The sequence below is a fragment of the Nicotiana attenuata genome, unplaced genomic scaffold, assembly GCF_001879085.1.
Source record: "Nicotiana attenuata strain UT unplaced genomic scaffold, NIATTr2, whole genome shotgun sequence".
Classification (NCBI taxonomy): Eukaryota; Viridiplantae; Streptophyta; class Magnoliopsida; order Solanales; family Solanaceae; genus Nicotiana; species Nicotiana attenuata.
The window spans coordinates 6,709-25,120 of record NW_017670679.1 but is presented as its reverse complement, the minus strand read 5'-3'; the positions used below and the strand labels follow the sequence as shown (position 1 = coordinate 25,120).

The window sequence follows — 18,412 nt, the reverse complement described above, 5'->3', positions numbered from 1 at the left end:
CTACCTTCTTCTTTCTTCCAAGAACCAAGCACAAAATAACTAACCCCTCTGACAACCCTGGTACTCCCCCACCATGCTCCTCATCTTCAACCACTCCTCAGCCTAAGAAAAGAAGAGTAACGATGCTTGCTCGCAAGAAAGTAGCTGGGAGGGAATTATCAAAGAAATTAGACGATCAATTGAAAGCTAGCCAAGCCCAAGAACCCAGAACACTGAAGAATCCTTCAAGTCTGCTACTGAGGGGGAAGACACTGGGTCCTCTGAGACTCAACAGGTAACATCTGGCCCAAATACTACTACTAAGGTCATTTCTGAGTTGGCTGAAAATCTGGAGAATAGGTTTATTTTGGTTGGATCTGTGGTAGATGTAGAAACTTCTAAGAGGTGGTAAAAATAAAAAGAAAAAAGAAAAAGAGAGTGAGGGTGTTCGAAGCGAAGAAAGGTGAATGGGGAAAAGAGTGGTTGATTCTTCACCCACTTCTGATAAATGTAGAATGGCTTGCAGCGCAGAATCAGATAAAGTGGAGGAAAGTGTCAAGAAAATAAGGGGAAGTGGGTCTGGCGAAGCCGCCGAAGGGCTGATTAACCTTGGGCAAAAAGTAGATGAACTTGGTTCATCAGTTGAAGAAACCTTCGCAGACCTATTGAAGAAAGTAGGTGAGAGAAATTTCAAGGCTAAGACCCTTGGCACTTCTAGGGCTAACAAGAAAAGGAAGGCTGCCCTTTCTGACACTATTGAAATTCCTCCCACAAGAGGAAAAGCCACAAGAAGTCAATTAAAGTAGAATGAGGAAAAGTTGTAGAGAGCCTTAGAAGAAAGCAAAAATAAAAGGATGGACAAAGGAAAGAAGAAGGTGGGAGAGCCTGTTGAGGCTGTTGATGTGGATGAGATGGACCTAGTCCATCAAGATGAAGATGTGATTGCTGAAGTGGAGGTTCAGACTCCCAAGCCCAAGAAAGCCAAGACTTCCACTAAGAAGTCTACTTATATGTCAAAGTCTGCTGAACCATCCACCCTGGCAAAAAGGACCAGGTCTGCAGTAAAAACCAAACAAGTAAAAATTGCTGAAGGAGAGGAAGATTAATCAGAAAGTGAAAAGGACAAAATGGCCAAGTTTGGCAAAAGAACTATTCTGAAGGGTAGACTCTTCAAGGATTTGGAGGAGGAAGGGATGGTGCTGCTGTTGGAGAAATTAGAAGTGCAAGGCTGGAAGGACATGGTCCTTTAGATGGATGACAGGTTGGCCAGGGATGAAATTGTTGAGTTTATGGCAAATGCTGCAGAGAAGGATGGAAGGGTTACCAGCTTGGTGAAAGGGGTGCAAATATCTTTCAAATATGAAGGAGTTGGGTGAGATTCTAGGTGTACTTGCTGAGGGGTACAATGACTACGAAAAGCTTAAGTGGCCAAGCCTAGAAAATCTTCCTACTGCCCTTGCCATCACCAGAAAATTCAGTGATCATGAGGAGGAAAGTGAGCTCAAGGCTGTGTACAAGAGTGCGATGAAGCCACCCCACAAGGTGCTATTCGAATTCATCATCAAGTGTGTTCTGCCAAGGCAGGAAAGGAGGCACATTGAAAGCTTCATGGATTTGGTCCTCATGGAGTGTTTGGATGGTGGGAAGCAGATTAATTGGCCTGGATTTATAATCCAGCTACTTGATAGGGTTATCAGTGGCACCAAGTCTCATGCCATTCCCTATGGCTTCATTCTCACAGCTGTGCTTGCACATTTTAAGGTGCCTCTGAAGAAGTGGGAGGTGGCTACAAGCAAAGATCACTTTGGGGCGAAAACTTTGATTGCTTATGACTATAAGGTCCTTACTCCTAATGAGCCTGGTTCATCCAAGATGGCACCAGTCAATAGCAAGGTCAGAGCCTTGGTGCAGGAGAGTGGGGCAAAGGATGCTGAGATAGCAAGGCTGAAGACACGGTTGTCTGAGGTAGAGTCTGAGAGAGATGCTCTCAGAACTGAATTGGCAAGGGAAAAGGAGAAGAATGATGGAATTCTTCAAGACATGCTGAAACTTCTCCAAGACAAAAACCAAGCTCCTAGTTCTTCCAAGACTTAAGCCTCCTAGCCTAGTGTAGATCAATCAGTGACCCAGTTCGGGACTTTTTGTTTCTTTTGCTCATGTTTTCAGTACTTTTATTTCTTCTTATGCTTTGTGGTAGAATCTTATCAATCATCAATGAAATTCATTATTATTGCTCTAACTGTTTGTTTATATTTCTTTGATAGTTCAAATTCTTAGCTTGATCTACGATGATTAATCCATGTTTGCATTTGAAGTAGCCCCAGTGGCGTAAGTTTAAAATCTAGTTATCTCACATTTTTATGCAACTTTTCGATGATGCCAAAGGAGGAAAAAGTTGTGCTTTATATTTTGAACAGTGATGTTTATAACTTAATGAACTTGGTCCTTGATGATAAGTGATAAAAAGGAAAAATATTTCTAACCTTGTGTTGATGTTGAGCTAAGTTGAAACATGGCCTAAGCTTATGAAAAAGCATAGAGTTTGTCATCATCAAAAAGGGGGAATTTATTGACCCAAGTGAAGGTTAGTTTTGAAGATTGACAAAGAAAGCTCATGCATGAACCAGGTCCATCCCTTGGGTGCATAGAAACGGGCAAATTCGAGCATGTGGGATGCACGTGAATGAGATAAGCTTAACTTGGTATATTTAATATCTCCTGATCGAAAAGGTTGCATAATTAATAAGGAAAAGGACTCCTTACTCAAACAAAATATTATCCAAGATAGGGAAGGAGTTAGAAGTTGATATCAACTAGAATACTTCCACCAAGGAAGAGTAGCATTAGAACTCTAGTTGTCTTTTATTCTACTAACTCTATAAATCGCACAGTATTCTCATTTTACAGGTATGCACAAATGCAGAAGTTAAACAGGAATTGAGAGCAAAATAGCAATGCATTTTGCAAGCAGTTCATGTGTGATTCAACTGTGCAAACCTGAAGCTACATGAACTAGATAGAAGAACCAGTTCCAAGTGTCTGTCTTTTATTCTAGTTCAGTTGTATTAGGTGTTTTCATATTGTATCTTTCAGCTTTATCTAGAGGCAGTTGTAATAGGTACTCGGAGTATTCAAGTTAGAGTTAACTTAAAGTTATCGCAACAGTTAGAGGATGTTTTCTACAACGGGATTAAAGTTAGTCCCAGGTTTACAAAAGTATTTTTGTAAATGCAGTTTTTGGCTTAGTGATTTACTGAATAGTTTGGAAAAATCTTACTGGGAAGTATGTCGTGATTTTTTCACTTTTTGAGCCGGGTGTTTTTCACGTAAAATACTTGTGTTCTTTACTTTTCGCATTTTCTATTTCTGCAATAGTAGGTTAAGGAACACTTAGAAGAATCAGGTCCTTCCATAATCAATTTAAGCGAAAAATTGGACACCACACAAACCCCCCCCCCCCCCCCTTATATGGTATTGAAGTTAAAACATCATTCAGATATTTCAAATTTAGCTCATGAATATATAATTCATCCAGCTCGTCCAAATTTGAACGGGTTAACTATATGCATATTCATTTGCAAGTTATTTTTGACATAATACAGGTTAATCTATCTAAACTTGGGGCAATTTGAGCTAATATGAAGCTCAAATTAACCCAAACATCCTAAACCAGCTCATAAGAATATTTATCAGAACATGGGAAAATAAGCTTTTTTCAGTTTGATTTGGTTGATATAGCCATGATAAATGAAAGAAAAAGCTAAGTTTTGTTCGTTCGGTATGGTGATTAAACAAATTATACAAGAAAAAAAAACAAATGAAAAAAGATTTTAAGTCGGGCAGGTTGAGTTATGACCTACAAGTTAGTCCAGATTGATCGGTCCATCTTGACCCATTCAAATATTGAACGGGTTATGAAACTCATCATGTTTATTGTTTCGATCCATTTTAACTAGCCAAAATGTAGTCAACTCGCCCATTTGACACTCCTAAAACAACATTCTACTTTCATTTTTCACTGTCCCAAAAATAGTACTACTACTCTTTCTGATAAACTCTTTTCACAGGTCAATATGGTTCTACTTGAGACTCTAAGGCTATATCCGCCAGGAGTTATATTTTCACGTGTGCTCGGCGGAACAACCAAATTGGGAAATATAACTTTACCTAGTGGAGTTCAAATCAACATACCTACACTTTTCATGCATCGAGGCAAAGAAATATGGGGCAATGGCGCAAATGAATTCAACGCAGAAAGATTTAGTGAAGGTGTTGCAAGCGCAATAAATGGAAAATTTGGGTATTTCCCATTTGGCTATGGTCCTCGAGTACGGACTGGACAAAACTTTGCTATGTTGGAAGCTAAAGTCGCAGTTGCCACGTTTTTACAAAATTTCGCCTTTGAACTTTCCCCATCTTATGCACATGCTTCGTTTCTTGTGGTGACACTCCAAGCTCAGTATGGAACACAAGTAATATTACGTAAGTAGTAAATTCTGAGTGATTTCAACTTGCTTGGGATTGAAGCGTAGTAATAGTTGTTTTAAATCTGGGTGAGTTACTTCTTATAATGCATGTAGTGGATTTGGTGCCTCAATATTGAAGTGATTGTGTGATGATTTCTTCTAGTTCTTTTCTCCTATTATACCAAGTTGCTTATGTCCATGAACCAAATATTTGGGAAGAAAGGTGCAATATCAAATTCTTGTTTCCTTATCTCTTGTACATTATACTTATAATACAAGTAATAATCTAATGTTTCACATTAATACAGAAGTACTGAGCAAGTTGTTGGTGGCAATCAGAAATTTTACTCAGATCACTGTAACTATTGTTAAGAGAATTCTTGACATTGTTTCACAGAAACAAATGCGAAAGCAGAGACCATATAGTTGCAAAATATTTCAACTTATGTTTGCTAGACATAGTTGTTCATCCGATAAGGCAAGTCATGTAAGTCTTAAACACTTACAATTTGTGCAATATAAGAGGAGCACCATATTGAGGTTGCATAGTTATGACAGACTGTGGAGCATGTGTGTAAGATGGAGATAGCTCAAAGGAGAAGCGTTGCAGAATCATAGCCATAGCCATCTTCGCTTCTATCATTGCAAAGTTTAGCCCAATGCATATCCGAGGTCCTGCACCAAATGGGAAAAACGTCATTCGGCCCTTTGTTGCTTTTGAAACGCCTTCACTGAATCTTTCTGGCTTGAATTCCTTTGCATCTTCGCCCCAAATTTCTTCGTCATGATGCACTAAAAGTATTGGCAAAGACAGCATCACTCCTGCTGGCAAACTTAGTTCCCCTAACTTGGTTTTTGTTGTAATCCTTCGACCAAGAGCTCCAACCGGTGGATATAGCCTTAACGACTCGTGCAAAATCATTGTTACCTATGGTTAAAAGGAGTTTACTATTGAATTAGCATAGTAATAAAAAATCAAGAACATAGAATCAGAGGCTGATTGAGCTAGTTTATGTCCCAAGGGTTCAACTAAACCTAATATTTTTGACACAAAATATATATATATATATATATATATATATATATATATATATATATGTTAAAAACTTCTACAATTTCAAAAAATATTAAATTCACCCATAATGTACAATATGTTTAGTGCTAAAAACCTTAAACGTTGAACTCATCAAGCTTAAATCTTAGATCTGCCTCAGTATAAAACTAGCACCATATATTATGGAGATTTTAAAATTAAAGAAGGTAAATTATAAATAACTTACAATTTTTAAGCGGCTTAATCCATCAAATTCTAGCATGCTATCGCCAAAGATTTGCAAAACCTCTTCTCTGGCGCGAGCTTGCCAGTCTGGATGCCTGCTCAACAAAACCATAGTCCATACAAGCAACACAGAGGTGGTCTCTTGCCCAGCAAAATAGAACAATTTACATTCCTCAATGACCTCTTGTGTACTCATACCAAAATCCTTGTTACCATGTTGTTCAATTTCTTTAAAGTTGGATTCCAACAATATGCCTAATAAGTCATCAGCATTGGCCTCCCCTGCTTTCATTGCCTTCACTCTTTTATCAATGATTCCCCTAATTGTTGCTTGAACTTCTTTCTCAATCTCCTTCATCCTTCTGTTTCTCTTAGCTGGCATAAACCTATATATTAATTTAACAAACAAAACATGTAGTTATCATCAAATAATCTAATGCATATCATTGCAAAGTTTTGACCAATTGACACCCCTTCCATAAGAGTAGCCCCGCCACTAACTGTCAGTATACAGAACTTAAACTCGGGAAAAAGGGGCATTTTGTTACCTCCATCCTGGAATATATAAGGTGCGAGAAATTGCAATGACATGCTCAGCTTGTTCCTTTTGAAGCTCAAATATCTTTCGGCCTTCTTCATAGTTGCTCCCAAAGGCTGTCCGAGAAATTGCATCACTACTTAATCTTTGAAGGTAAGGCCATATATCGAGTTCGCAAGATCCTTTCACTGATGCAGCCTCCTCCCATTGGCTCACCATCTCACTGCAGCTCAAATGAAATGCTGGAAGCATATGCTATACATTTTTAAACTACTCATTAGTACAAGCCAGCTGCATCTTATAGGAATTTTATATAAACTCTTTCTTGAAAACCTAAGCTATATATATATATTTGCAAGCTAGAGAGGAAAAAAAGGAAAAAAGAAAAACGAAAAACAAAGCAAAGTTGATATCATGAATTTGTGATATCGATAGAAGCCTAAACCATTTTTTAACTTCCTTGGACATGAGCTCCTTTCTTTTTTTCTTTTTTTTTTTCCAAATTGTGTAACCATCTTACTTAAAGGTTTAAGGAGTTGCTACTTAAATTATACCTTCAACATGTCCCTCGCGTGTAAGCCTTCTTATTTTTCTTAGAGGCTAAACACGTGAGATTTTTTTGTTTTTTGCTTTTTAGGTGGTGATAAGATTTGAATTCAAGTCCTTTGCCTATCTGATATACAATATCGAATTGCATGACAATTTCAATCTAAAAGTTTAAACGGTCACAAACGACACACTTTTATTTACTTAAATTATATCTTGCACATTTTTGTTGGAAAGGGGGTGGGGGAGGGGGGGGGGGGGGAGGGTTGGATACCTTTATCTTCTCCATATGGAAAGCAGGATTGAGGATTTTTCGATGCTTTGCCCATTTATCTTCTTCATAGCTTACAACTCCTTGTGCCAGCAACTTGGTCAGGGGAGTAGATTTTGGCTTTTGGTAGAGAGAATGTTTGGTAAGCACATCCTTTATTGCCTCAGGGTCCCTTACAAATACCAAAGGATTCGGCCCAAGCCATACAAAAGAGTTTTTACCTGTTAACATATATTGTAAGTCCAAAATTCTTGCTCGTCAACTTTTTGTTATATTAATTCCTACTATAAGTTTTGAAACAACAACAACAAATCCAATATAATCAAATCCTACATGGTAGGTCTGGGGAGGGTAGTCTGTACACAGTTTTACCCCTATCTTGTAGAGATAGAGAGACTGTTTCCAAAAGACCACCTCTAAGTTTTGAAACCTTACCAAATTTCTTGATTGCTTCAACAAAATAAGGGAGGATTCTTGGGGATATGTCATCATCAGAGACATTCAATGGCTTGGATTTCGCTTCTTCAATGCTTTTGGACAACTCTTTGAGGTCTCCAAATATTAGTTTGTAAGAGTTCCCTTTGAGACCTTGTTGTCTCAGGCACTGCTCCAATTTCCTTGGCCTAAACCATGCCCAATTCAACAACTTCCATGCATATATTACTAATGTAATTGCAAACAAGGATAACACTATGTAGTAAGCCTTTTCCATATTATTCTGCCTTAGAAGTGAAGAGGGGTCTCCCGTTTATACATATGCGCACAAGATATAGATGAAAGGCCGGCCGCATGAGGTGTGCTGAAATGTGACCCTTTAGTTTAATCATTGAATAAGACAACAAGTCTCTTGATTTCCACCACAATTAACTTCTCCTTTTCCTCACAGACAAGAAAGAAAGACAACGATGACAAATGCAGTGGCAACGACATCCTTCTAGAAAGATTATCACCACAAATATTAGCACTACTTATGTTCCACTTTATGCAATGTAGTTACTACTAATTAAGAGTTAAACAAGATTTTCTTTGTTTATATTATACTTTTAATATACTTTAAGTTGCTAGCTATTGTGACATAATACACGTAGTCCTTAAATATGTAAATTCACGCTGAAAATTAGCCAGTGACGTCTCGTACTCTAAGTTGCATCACATGAAATGCAATGGAGGGAGTTGCTCACTGTATATGTAAACAATATTTCAAAAACATTTATGTATATATAACAAATAAATGGTAAAAACTTATTTGTATCAGGTTATTATAATTAAATAATTTAATAAAGAATACATAATTAAGTGAGAAATCTGTATACGAACAATGTTCTGCATCTATTAATTTGACGTACGGAGGTAAATATTTATCGTCGATCAACACCACTCAAAAATATTTTAAGATAAATATCACACACAGAGCTTAACGACAGCTTAATAATAAGGGACCACTCGTACAGTTGTACTTAACGACAGTGATCACTGGATCCGGATTTTCAATTCTATAAGTTCAAGATTTTGATTTCTACTACTGAATTCATCACTTATTTGAGTTATGGGTTCATAGCTTAATTTTTTCAATAATTTTAATGAATTTTATACCAAGATATAGGATAAAAGTTATGTGTTCAATAACTAAACTGTTGGGTCCACCCTGTTAATGAATTGATTGACAAATTACCCATACAAGTTGTCGACTGACTTTAGTAAACAACTCTTTCAGTATTCAATCATATATTTCATTAACTTCATACAGAAAAAAGTAAGAAACATCGATGAATTACCTCTTTCTAAGACAATAGATTTTAAAATGTTTGAAAAGCTTAATGTATTAGTTTAGTTTAAGTAAAAGGTGTAAAGAATAGCAGAAGAAGAGTATTATTTGGAAACCTTCTGCTAGCCCAAGATCGTTAAATAATATTGGAGGATTCAACTAAAGAAGAGGAAGCTTGAAAAAGAGAAGAAAAGTTTTGGAGAGGAGAACTTTGTTTAGGAAAGAAGGCTTTCTTGATTTTGGCTTGGTTACAGATGAACAAGACACCCCCTATTTATACTAGCCTATGGATGATTCTAGATATGATTCTAGATAATGTACAAAGAAGATTCTAGCAACCTTATCTTCTAACAACACTCTAGAATATCTAGACATGTCTTATCTTCCCACAACATTCTAGAACATCTAGATATGTCTACTAGATAAATATCAAGGATACTATACTAGGACATTCTAGAGGATTCTATATTTTTCCAAAAAATCAACTTTATTTTTTTCACACTCCCCCTTAAAGTGATTTTTTGGAAACTACTCCAAGCTTGTCACGGAAGAACTCGAACGAAGCTTTAGCAAGTGACTTGGTGAAGATATCCGCGATATTCTGCTGACTTTGCACTTCCAAAGTATTGATAGTTCCATCAAGAACCTTTTCCCGAATAAAGTGATGTTCCACCTCAATGTTTTTAGTTCTTGCATGGAATAATAGATTGTTTGCAAGCTTGATGGCACTTTGATTATCTCCATAGATCATAGTTGGCTTTGATATAGGTAGATGCAAGTCTTCAGCAAGCCTTTGTAGCCATACACATTCTTGAGCAGTAAGAGCAAATGCTTTATACTCCGCCTCTGTGGTTGACAAGGAAACTGAGTCTTGCTTCTTGTTACACCAAGAAATACTTGTTCCACCATAGAGAAATATATAGCCCGATGTAGATCTTCGGTCATCCAAATCACCACTAAAATCAGCATCCGTATAACCAGCTAACACCAAATCATTCTTCTTCTGGAAGAACAAGCCCATGTCTGATGTTGAGTTGATATATTTCAGAATTCTCTTTGCGGCTTCTAAGTGAGGCTTTCTTGGCCTTTGCATAAATCTGCTTACATATCCCACTGAGAGAAGGCATTGTCCGGCCTTGTAATAGTCAAATACAGGAGACTTCCAACAAGAGCCCGAAAAGGCTTGAGATCTGCAAGAAGTGAGCCTTCGTCCCGCCTTAACCTTGTACTTATCTCAAGAGGAGTAGAACATGTTTTCTTTGCTTCAATCCAAACCTATCAACAAGTTTCTTGGCATATCCTTCTTGAGTGACAAAGATACCTTTGTTCATGTTTGTCACCTCTAAGCCAAGAAAATGGTGTAGCTCTCCCAACTTCTTGATGTCAAATCTTATGGAAAGCTCATCTTGAAGCCTAGCAACTTCATCTTCATTGTTTCCTGTTATTATCATATCATCCACGTACAAAAGAACAACCATATGCAAGTCTCCTGTTTTTTAACAAATAAGCTAGGATCTGATTGTGATGCATCATAGCCACAGAAATGTAGATACTGAGCAATTTTTCCCTACCATGCTCGTGGAGCTTGCTTGAGGCCATAAAGGGCCTTCTTAAGTTTGCAGACATAATCAGGATGTAAGTTAGAGACATACCCGGGTGGTTGCTCCATATAAATATCTTTGTCAAGCTCTCCATATAAGAAAGCATTCTTCACGTCAAGTTGCCATAACTTCCAATTATGCGAGGCTGCCAAGGCTAGTACAACTCGGACAGAGATCATTTTAGCCGCCGGACTGAAGGTTTCTTCATAATCTTCACCGTACTTTTGAGAAAATCCCCGAGCAACAAGCCTTGCTTTATATCTATCTATGCTGCCATCTGCTCTTCTTTTGATTTTGTAAACCCATTTACAAGAAATGGGTTGTACATCCTTCGGCTTTGGTACAAGGCTCCATGTTTGATTTTTCATCAGAGCCTCCATTTCATCATCCATAGCAAGCTCCCATTCTTTGACTCCTTTATCTTCTTCGAATGAGGAAGGTTCTTCATCATCAATTGGTCCTGCAAAGAAACAGGAATACGTACTGACAAAATTTTCATCTCTGAAGCGAGCTGGCTTGATAATAGTTCTTTTTGGCCTTCCCGAACCACTTGAATTATCTTCTTGTTGAGTTTCATGTTGTTGAGGTCCAGGACTCCCCCTTTCTCTTAACTCCTCGGCGGCTGTATTATCTAGAGAAACACCTGCAATGGGCAAGCTTGAATCTCCATTATTTAAGGTTTTTGAACTCTCTCCATCCAATGCAGTTCCATAATACAAAGACACTTCGTCGAATATGACATCCCTTGAGACAACAAAGAGATGAGTTTTAGGATCCATGCACTTCCATCCCTTTTTCCTTTCATCATATCCGACAAAGATGCATTTCCTTGCCTTGGCATCTAACTTGCTCCGTTGAGAATCCGGAATGTGAACATAACAAATAGAGCCAAAAACCCTGAGGTGTTTCACGCTAGGCTTTTCTCCAAACATTAATTCATAGGGAGACTTCATATTGTTTGGAGAAAGCGGCATCCTGTTAATCACGTACGCTGCACATTTCATACCTTCAGCCCACAAGGCTCTAGGTAAATTCTTAGCATGAAGCCAACTCTTACATGTCTCAGTTAAGTGTCGGATCTTCCTTTCAGCCACTCCATTTTGTTGTGGTGTATCAGCGCATGTCAGCTCTCTTTTAATGCCATGCTGACGACAAAAGGAAAGAAACTCATCTGATGTGAACTCACCGCCATTATCAGTTCGCAACCGTCTTATTCTGGAATCGAGTTCACCTTCAACTATTTCTTTGAACTCCACAAACTTTCTGAAAACTTCTGACTTGTGCTTCACAAAATAAACCCAAGTGAATCTGGTAAAATCATCAATGAAAATTAGCATATAAGAATAGCCTGAAAATGAAGGAGTTCTCGTTGTCCCCATCAAGTCACTGTGAATAAGTTCTAGTGGGGCATTGCACCTTGACAAGGATCTCTCAAATGGAAGACGATGTGCCTTTCCATATTGACATCCTTCACAAACCTCTCCTCCACCAAAATTTCTTAAGTTAGGCAAACCTTTACTAGATTCAACTTTACCATGGCTTTTAATTTATCCATGCTTAGATGTCCAAGTCTAGCATGCCAAAGATGTGTATTATCATTGCTACTCATCTTCTCAATATATGAATTAGAGGTAGATAAGACATATAAATCGTTAACTCTCTTACCTGAGTGAACGATATCTGCCTTGAGCACCTTGATATTTCGGAGGAACTTCACATCACGTGGGCCAAATAGCAAATAGTTTCCAGCATCTACAGCATTTGCAACTGAAAATAGATTTTTCTTCATACCTGGAACATGAAAGACACTGTTGAGGGTGATAGTGACATTTTGCTTCTCGTTGATCACAACAGTGCCTTCCTTCTCCACATTATGGACTGTATTATCTGCTGTAACAATGACATCATGTCCGTTGTATTCGTGAAAAGTGGAGAATTTGGATTGATCTCCAGTGAGATGGTGCCCACATCCTGAATCGATCCAGTCTCTTTCAAAATTTATGGAAGCCATGGCATTTATTGCTTGAGTCTCCGCTGCGAAACACTTTCCCCAGTCTTCTTCTTTTTCTTCTTCTTCAGCAACTTTCTTGGTTTGAGCCATATTGCTCTCCTTGACTCGACAATATCTTTTTATATGCCCGACTTTGACACAACGGTAACATTTTAAAAGCTTTTTACCGTTACCGGAAGACTGCCCCTTCTTTCCTGGCGAGCTTGAACCCCTTGAGGATTGAAAATACATGCTATCTCTTGATTTTCCTTTATAGTTTCTCTTATCGGCGACAAGAGCATTTCCTTCCCCTTCTTTGATAGATACACCAGCCATTTGTTTTGCTAGTAGCTCTTGTGACGACAGCAAATTCTCAAATTCTTCCAAAGATAGTTGTTTATCCCATCCTTGAATGGATGTAACAAATGGAATATATTTTGGCTTTAAACCACGAATAATGATTCTTCTTATTCGTGCTTCAGAGATAGCCTCGTCCGAATTCAATAGAGAAATTTCGGAACACAGATTTTTAACCTTCAAGAAATACTCGGCGATAGAGAGATTAGCTTGAGTGGTGTTAGCTAACTCATTCTCCAAAATCTGTAGCCGAGCTTCATCCTTCTTGTTGAACAGTCGATCGAAGGTCCTCCATATTTCATGAGCTGATTTACACCTTATAATATGATCAAATAAATTAGGAGAGATAGACCTCTTTAGGATAAACTCCGCCTTAGCATTAATCTGCTTCCACTTCTTACGCGCATTGCTATTTTCCGGTGCTTCAACAGGAGGACTTGTGTTACTCCCATTGACAACTTCCCACAAATCCTCACCAACAAGGTATGACTCCATACAAGTTTTCCATACCTTGTTGTTGGACTGGTTCAATAACTCAATTCCCAATCCATTAGCACGACCACCCAAATCCATTTAGAGAAACCAGTTGAATCAACCACTAACCCGACCTTGAAATCCAGAAGCCGTCTTATGGCTCTGATACCATGTAAAGAATAGCAGAAGGAGAGTATTATTTGGAAACCTTATGCTAGCCCAAGATCGTTAAATAATATTGGAGGATTCAACTAAAGAAGAGGAAGCTTGAAAAAGAGAAGAAAAGTTTGGGAGAGGAGAACTTTGTTTAGGAAAGAAGGGTTTCTTGATTTTGGCTTGGTTACAAATGAACAAGACACCCCCTATTTATACTAGCCTATGGATGATTCTAGATATGATTCTAGATAATGTACAAAGAAGATTCTAGCAACCTTATCTTCTAACAACACTCTAGAATATCTAGACATGTCTTATCTTCCCACAACATTCGAGAACATCTAGATATGTCTACTAGATAAATATCAAGGATACTATACTAGGACATTCTAGAGGATTCTATATTTTTCCAAAAAATCAACTTTATTTTTTTTTTCCACAAAAGGTAGTTATTATAGCTTTATTGTGTAACGACTCGGTCGATCATTTTAAGACTATGAGCCCCGATACGTTATCTATTGCTCCCTATGTTTCATTTTATTCTGACTTGACTTGCCGGTGTGCTTGGTGTCGGGTTCGGAGAGTTTCTGAGTGGTATGTGACACATAGTCCCTAAGTTTGAAGTTTGAGTTGTAAGAGTTGACCGTAGTTTGACCTATGTGAAGACGAATCCGGAATAGGGTTTCGTCGATTACAATTGCTTCGTATGGTGATTTTGTTCTTAGAGCGTGATCGGATGTGGATTTGGAGGTCTGTAGGTTTCGAAATTTTTTTGGCGAAAGTTAGAAATTAAAGATTTTTGGAAAGTTTGACCGGGAGTGGACTTTTTGATATCGGGGTCGGATTTCGATTCCGAAAGTTGGAGTTGGTCCATAATATCAAATGTGACTTGTGCGCAAAATTTAAGGTCAATCGGACGTGATTTGATAGATTTCGGCATCGTTTGTAGAAGTTGGAATTTCCTTAGTTCATTAGGCTTGAATTGGGGTGCGATTCGTGCTTTTGATGTTATTTGACGTGGTTTGAGGGCTCGACTAAGCTCGTATCGTGTTTTAGCACTGGTTGGTATGTTTAGTTGAGGTTCGGGGGGCCTCGGGTGATTTTCGGATGGTTATCGGAATTGAATTTGGACTTGGAAGATGGCTTAAGCTTCAGTTGTTCTGGTGTCTGGTTTCCTTCTACGCGTTTGCGAAGATGCTCCTCCGTTCGCGTAGAGAAGTTGAGTGTTACTGGGAATTTAGCCTTCGCGTTCGCATTGTAGGTCTCGTGTTTCGCGTGAGGGACTTCGCGTTCGCGTAGAGGAACAGTCAGTTGGGGGCTTCAGGCTTTTAGCCAACGTAATTGCGTAGAGTTGCACGCGTTCACGAAGGGTCAGGCAGGGAAAACTCCGCGTTCGCGTAAGAGGTTTTTGGGAAAAAGCACTTTTGTGCTTCGCAAACGCGAGGAAGCTTCCACGTTCGCGAAGAAGGAAGCACCTGGGCAGATTCAAATGTTCAAAACGAGGATTTGAGTTCATAACACAAAAATTAATTTGGGAGCTTGGTGGGAGGCGATTCTTGGAGAGACTTTCACGTGGGTGTTTGGGGTAAGTGATTCTTACCTAGTTTTGGTTAATTTCTATGATCATGTGTTTAATTTCATCATTAAATTAGTTATTTGGGGTGGAAATTGGGGGAAAATGGAGGAAAGTTCTTAGACCAAGTTTTGAGGTTTTAATCGAGATTTTGGTATCGAATTTGAGTAATTTTGGTATGGGTGAAATCGTGGTTGAACGGGTGTTCGGATTTTGTGATTTTTTCCCGATTCCGAGACGTGGGCTCGAGTTGACTTTTTGGGGCAATTTGTTAAAGTCTTGATTTCATTTATTAAATTAGTTTCTTAGAGTTGTATTTATAGTATGTAATTGTTTTTCGCTAGATTTGGACCGTTCGGAGTCGGAAAGTCGAGGGAAAGGCATTCTTATTGACTGATTGAGGTTGGTTTGAAAAGTGACTTGCCTAACCTTGTGTGGGGGAAATCCCCTTAGGATTTGGTACTGTTGTAACAATTCGTGATATGTGAGTGTCGTGTGCGCGAGGTGACGAGTACGTAAACGGGCTAAATGTTTAAAAATCTGGTCTTTGCTAAGTAGTTTCCTTTTGTACCTTCAATGAGTTATTCTAGCACGTGTAGTCTTCATGTTTAGCCTAATTTCACATGACTATGTGTTTCATCTCTTATTTGCAACTTGTACAACATGCTTAGCTGAATTACCTGTTTTTCCTTGATTCCGTATTTGTTCTTTAACTATAGGATTTCCTTGCTTGTAATGTCATTGTTGTAATATTACGTGTTGACTTTCGTGACGCTTTGTTGTGATGATTGTATGGCTATGGTATGAGGTTTCTTCCTTGCAGAGTGTTATTGGCACGAGGTACCTTCCGTGCGGTGTGTTATTAGCACGAGGTTTCTTCAGTGCGGAGTGTGATTTGGCACGAGGTTTCTACCATGCAGAGTGAGATTGTAGCACGAGGTTTCTACCGTGCCGTTATGAGATATCTACTTTTGGGACTACGAGGCGGTACCTCCGGAGGGCCCCTGTTGATTTTCCTGTTTTTGGCTGTGTTGTTTGTTGCTGTTGTTATTCCTTAACTTGTACGATATTCTTCTCCTTACATGCTGTAATTGTCTCTTGCTTTCCCCATGCTATTGTTTCTCCGTACATTCCTATTTGTTTTATTAACCTGCCATTCTTGTTATAATTTCGCCTTCTGCCTTATTTCTTATATTCCAGTAGGGCCCTGACCTGACCTCGTCACTACTCTATAGAGGTTAGGCTTGTCACTTACTGGGTACCGTTGTGGTGTACTCATACTACGCTTCTGCACATCTTTTTGTGCAGACCCAAGTACATCCTACCAGCCCCGATATTAGTAAAGTATGTGTTGCTGGTTGGATCAAGGTATATCTACCAACGTCCGCAGACCTCAGAGTCCCTCTCTATTCTTATTATGTTGTCTTTTCTTTATTCTCTTAGATGTTGATGTATAGAGATAGTTAGTACATTCCTTAGAGCTTGTGGCTTGTGACTACCAGGTTTTGGGAGTTGTTTATACTCGGAGTTGTTGATTTTACTTATATATGCTAACGGCAGTTTTCAGTTATATATATCTATTGAAGTTTAGTGATTATTTCAGTTATGCCGAAATTGTTATGCTTACCTAGTATTAGAGACTAGGTGTCGTCACGACATCTTATGGAGGGATATTTGGGTCGTGACAAGTTGTTATCAGATCTAGGTTCATAGGTGTTATGAGTCATAAGCAGGTTTAGTAGATTCTCGCAGATCGGTACAAAGACGTCTGTACTTATCTGCGGGAAGCTATGGAACTGTTAGGAAAAAGTTTCACTTCTTTGATTCCTTATTGTGCGAAATTGTTGACTTCAGGATTCTAAACTTCTGTCTTTCTATTCTCTCATAGATGGTGAGGACACGTATAGACGGATCAGATTAGCAGACACCCGCGCCCCATAGCGCCCCATACTGGAGCCGCGAGAGGTCGGGGTCGGGGTAGAGGCTGAGGACGTCCACGTGGTGCAGTCAGAGCACCCGTACGAGCTACTACAGAGGAGCCACCAGTAGCTCCAGTCAAAGTGCAGCCACCTGAGACGCCTGTTACTGCACCAGCTCTTCAGGAGACCCTTGCCTAGTTTCTGAGCATGTTTGGCACTTTAGCTTAGGCAGGGTTGATCCCACTTGCTCCTACCACATCTTAGGTCGGGGACGAGCACAGTCTCCCGCCGCCCGTACCCCAAAGCAGCGGTTCAGGTCGACCAGGTTCCAGAGGTCATACCAATACAGCCGGTAGCCCCAGTCCATCCCGAGGATGGGATAACAGCTTCTAAAGAGGAGTAGCGCAGGCTCGAGAGGCATAAGAAGTACCACCATCCTACTTTCAGTGGCTTGTCATCAAAGGATGCCCAGGGTTTTCTTGTGGAGTGCCACCGTATCCTCCGTACTATGGGTGTAGCGGAGTTTAGTGGGGTTTCTTTCACTATGTTCCAGCTTAGCGGAGCAGCTTATCAGTGGTGGCGTGCTTATCAGTTGGGTAGTCCGGTCGAGGCAGCTGCACTCACCTGGACTCAATTCTCGAATATGTTCTTGAGGGAGTATGTTCCCTAGAGTTTCAGAGATGTATGACACACAGAGTTTGAGCAGTTGCTCTAGGGTTCTATGACCGTATCAGAGTATGCGGTCCGGTTCAGTGAATTGGCTAGGCATGCACCAGCCTTGGCTACAGTTCGAGAGCGGGTCCGAGAGTTGGAGATGGACATCGCATACCAGTAGGTAGTGGGATTCCTAGGAGATTGGAGGGTATGCTGACTCAGGAGAGAGAGGAGAGAGAGGCCAAGAGGTCTCGAGAGTCTAGAACTTATAGCAGTACTCGAGCCCAGCTGTAGCTCGTCATGGTAGTGGCTATGTGAGTTGCTCTGTTCATTCAGCACTTCCAGCCGCCAGTGGTATTCCGACCACTCCTAGGCCCCAGGCTTCCTATTATGACTTTCATTGTCTAGTGCACCTCCTGCACGGGGTGCTTTCCGTAGTCAGTCCAACCGATCAGACCCGAGCCAGCCACAGCAGCCACGTCCTTCGAGGGTTTGCTTTGAGTGTGATGACATTTGCCATATGGTGAGGGATTACCCCAGACTTAGGAGGGATGCACCTCCACAAATTACTCAGGCACTGCGTGCTCCACCAAGTCCTTAGGCTATGGTTACAGCACCAGCTACCACTCGACCTGCTCATCCAGTTCGAGGTGGAGGTCGGGCAGGTGATCGCTGCCAACTCCGCACTACTAAAAAGTAGCGAGAGAGGGTCGCAATAGCTTTTACCCGATTTGTGGGTCGGGATCGAATCCACAGAGAGCTAGGATTGGAGTCGAGTATCTATTTAGCTTAGGATCGCGTGTGTGTTCTTAATTACACTTCTCATAATTTTTGGGATTTTCTT

General features: G+C 39.8%; 2 protein-coding genes across 2 annotated transcripts; one reads left to right on the top strand and one right to left on the bottom strand.

Moving 5' to 3' along the window:
• The first annotated feature begins 1,106 nt into the window (after positions 1-1,106).
• On the top strand, positions 1,107-4,469 carry LOC109242201 (cytochrome P450 4d1-like). The gene is made up of 5 exons (XM_019409057.1): positions 1,107-1,220; positions 1,345-1,668; positions 1,741-1,872; positions 3,073-3,174; positions 4,047-4,469. The coding sequence occupies exons 1-5, from the start codon at positions 1,107-1,109 to the stop codon at positions 4,467-4,469; spliced, it is 1,095 nt and encodes a 364-aa protein (XP_019264602.1).
• Positions 4,470-4,655: 186 nt separating this feature from the next.
• On the bottom strand, positions 4,656-7,872 carry LOC109242207 (cytochrome P450 CYP72A219-like). The gene is made up of 5 exons (XM_019409061.1): positions 7,515-7,872; positions 7,083-7,300; positions 6,273-6,517; positions 5,726-6,110; positions 4,656-5,373 (listed from the first exon to the last, which is right to left on the bottom strand). Exons 1-5 carry the CDS (start codon positions 7,789-7,791, stop codon positions 4,948-4,950), a joined length of 1,551 nt encoding a protein of 516 aa, XP_019264606.1. The 5' UTR covers positions 7,792-7,872; the 3' UTR covers positions 4,656-4,947.
• Positions 7,873-18,412: the final 10,540 nt, after the last annotated feature.

Bases quoted from the DNA above. Each gene is read 5' to 3' on its own strand.
- LOC109242201 (XM_019409057.1), top strand. From the start codon at position 1,107: ATGGCCAAGTTTGGCAAAAGAACTATTCTGAAGGGTAGACTCTTCAAG. The intron at 1,221-1,344 runs GTCCTTTAGATG...TCAAATATGAAG, and splicing joins TGCAAGGCTGGAAGGACATG to GAGTTGGGTGAGATTCTAGG. The intron at 1,873-3,072 runs GTCAGAGCCTTG...TGTATCTTTCAG, and splicing joins TGGCACCAGTCAATAGCAAG to CTTTATCTAGAGGCAGTTGT.
- LOC109242207 (XM_019409061.1), bottom strand. From the start codon at position 7,791: ATGGAAAAGGCTTACTACATAGTGTTATCCTTGTTTGCAATTACATTA. The intron at 6,518-7,082 runs GTATCCAACCCT...AAAAATGTATAG, and splicing joins TCCATATGGAGAAGATAAAG to CATATGCTTCCAGCATTTCA. The intron at 6,111-6,272 runs GTAACAAAATGC...ATTAATATATAG, and splicing joins TTATATATTCCAGGATGGAG to GTTTATGCCAGCTAAGAGAA.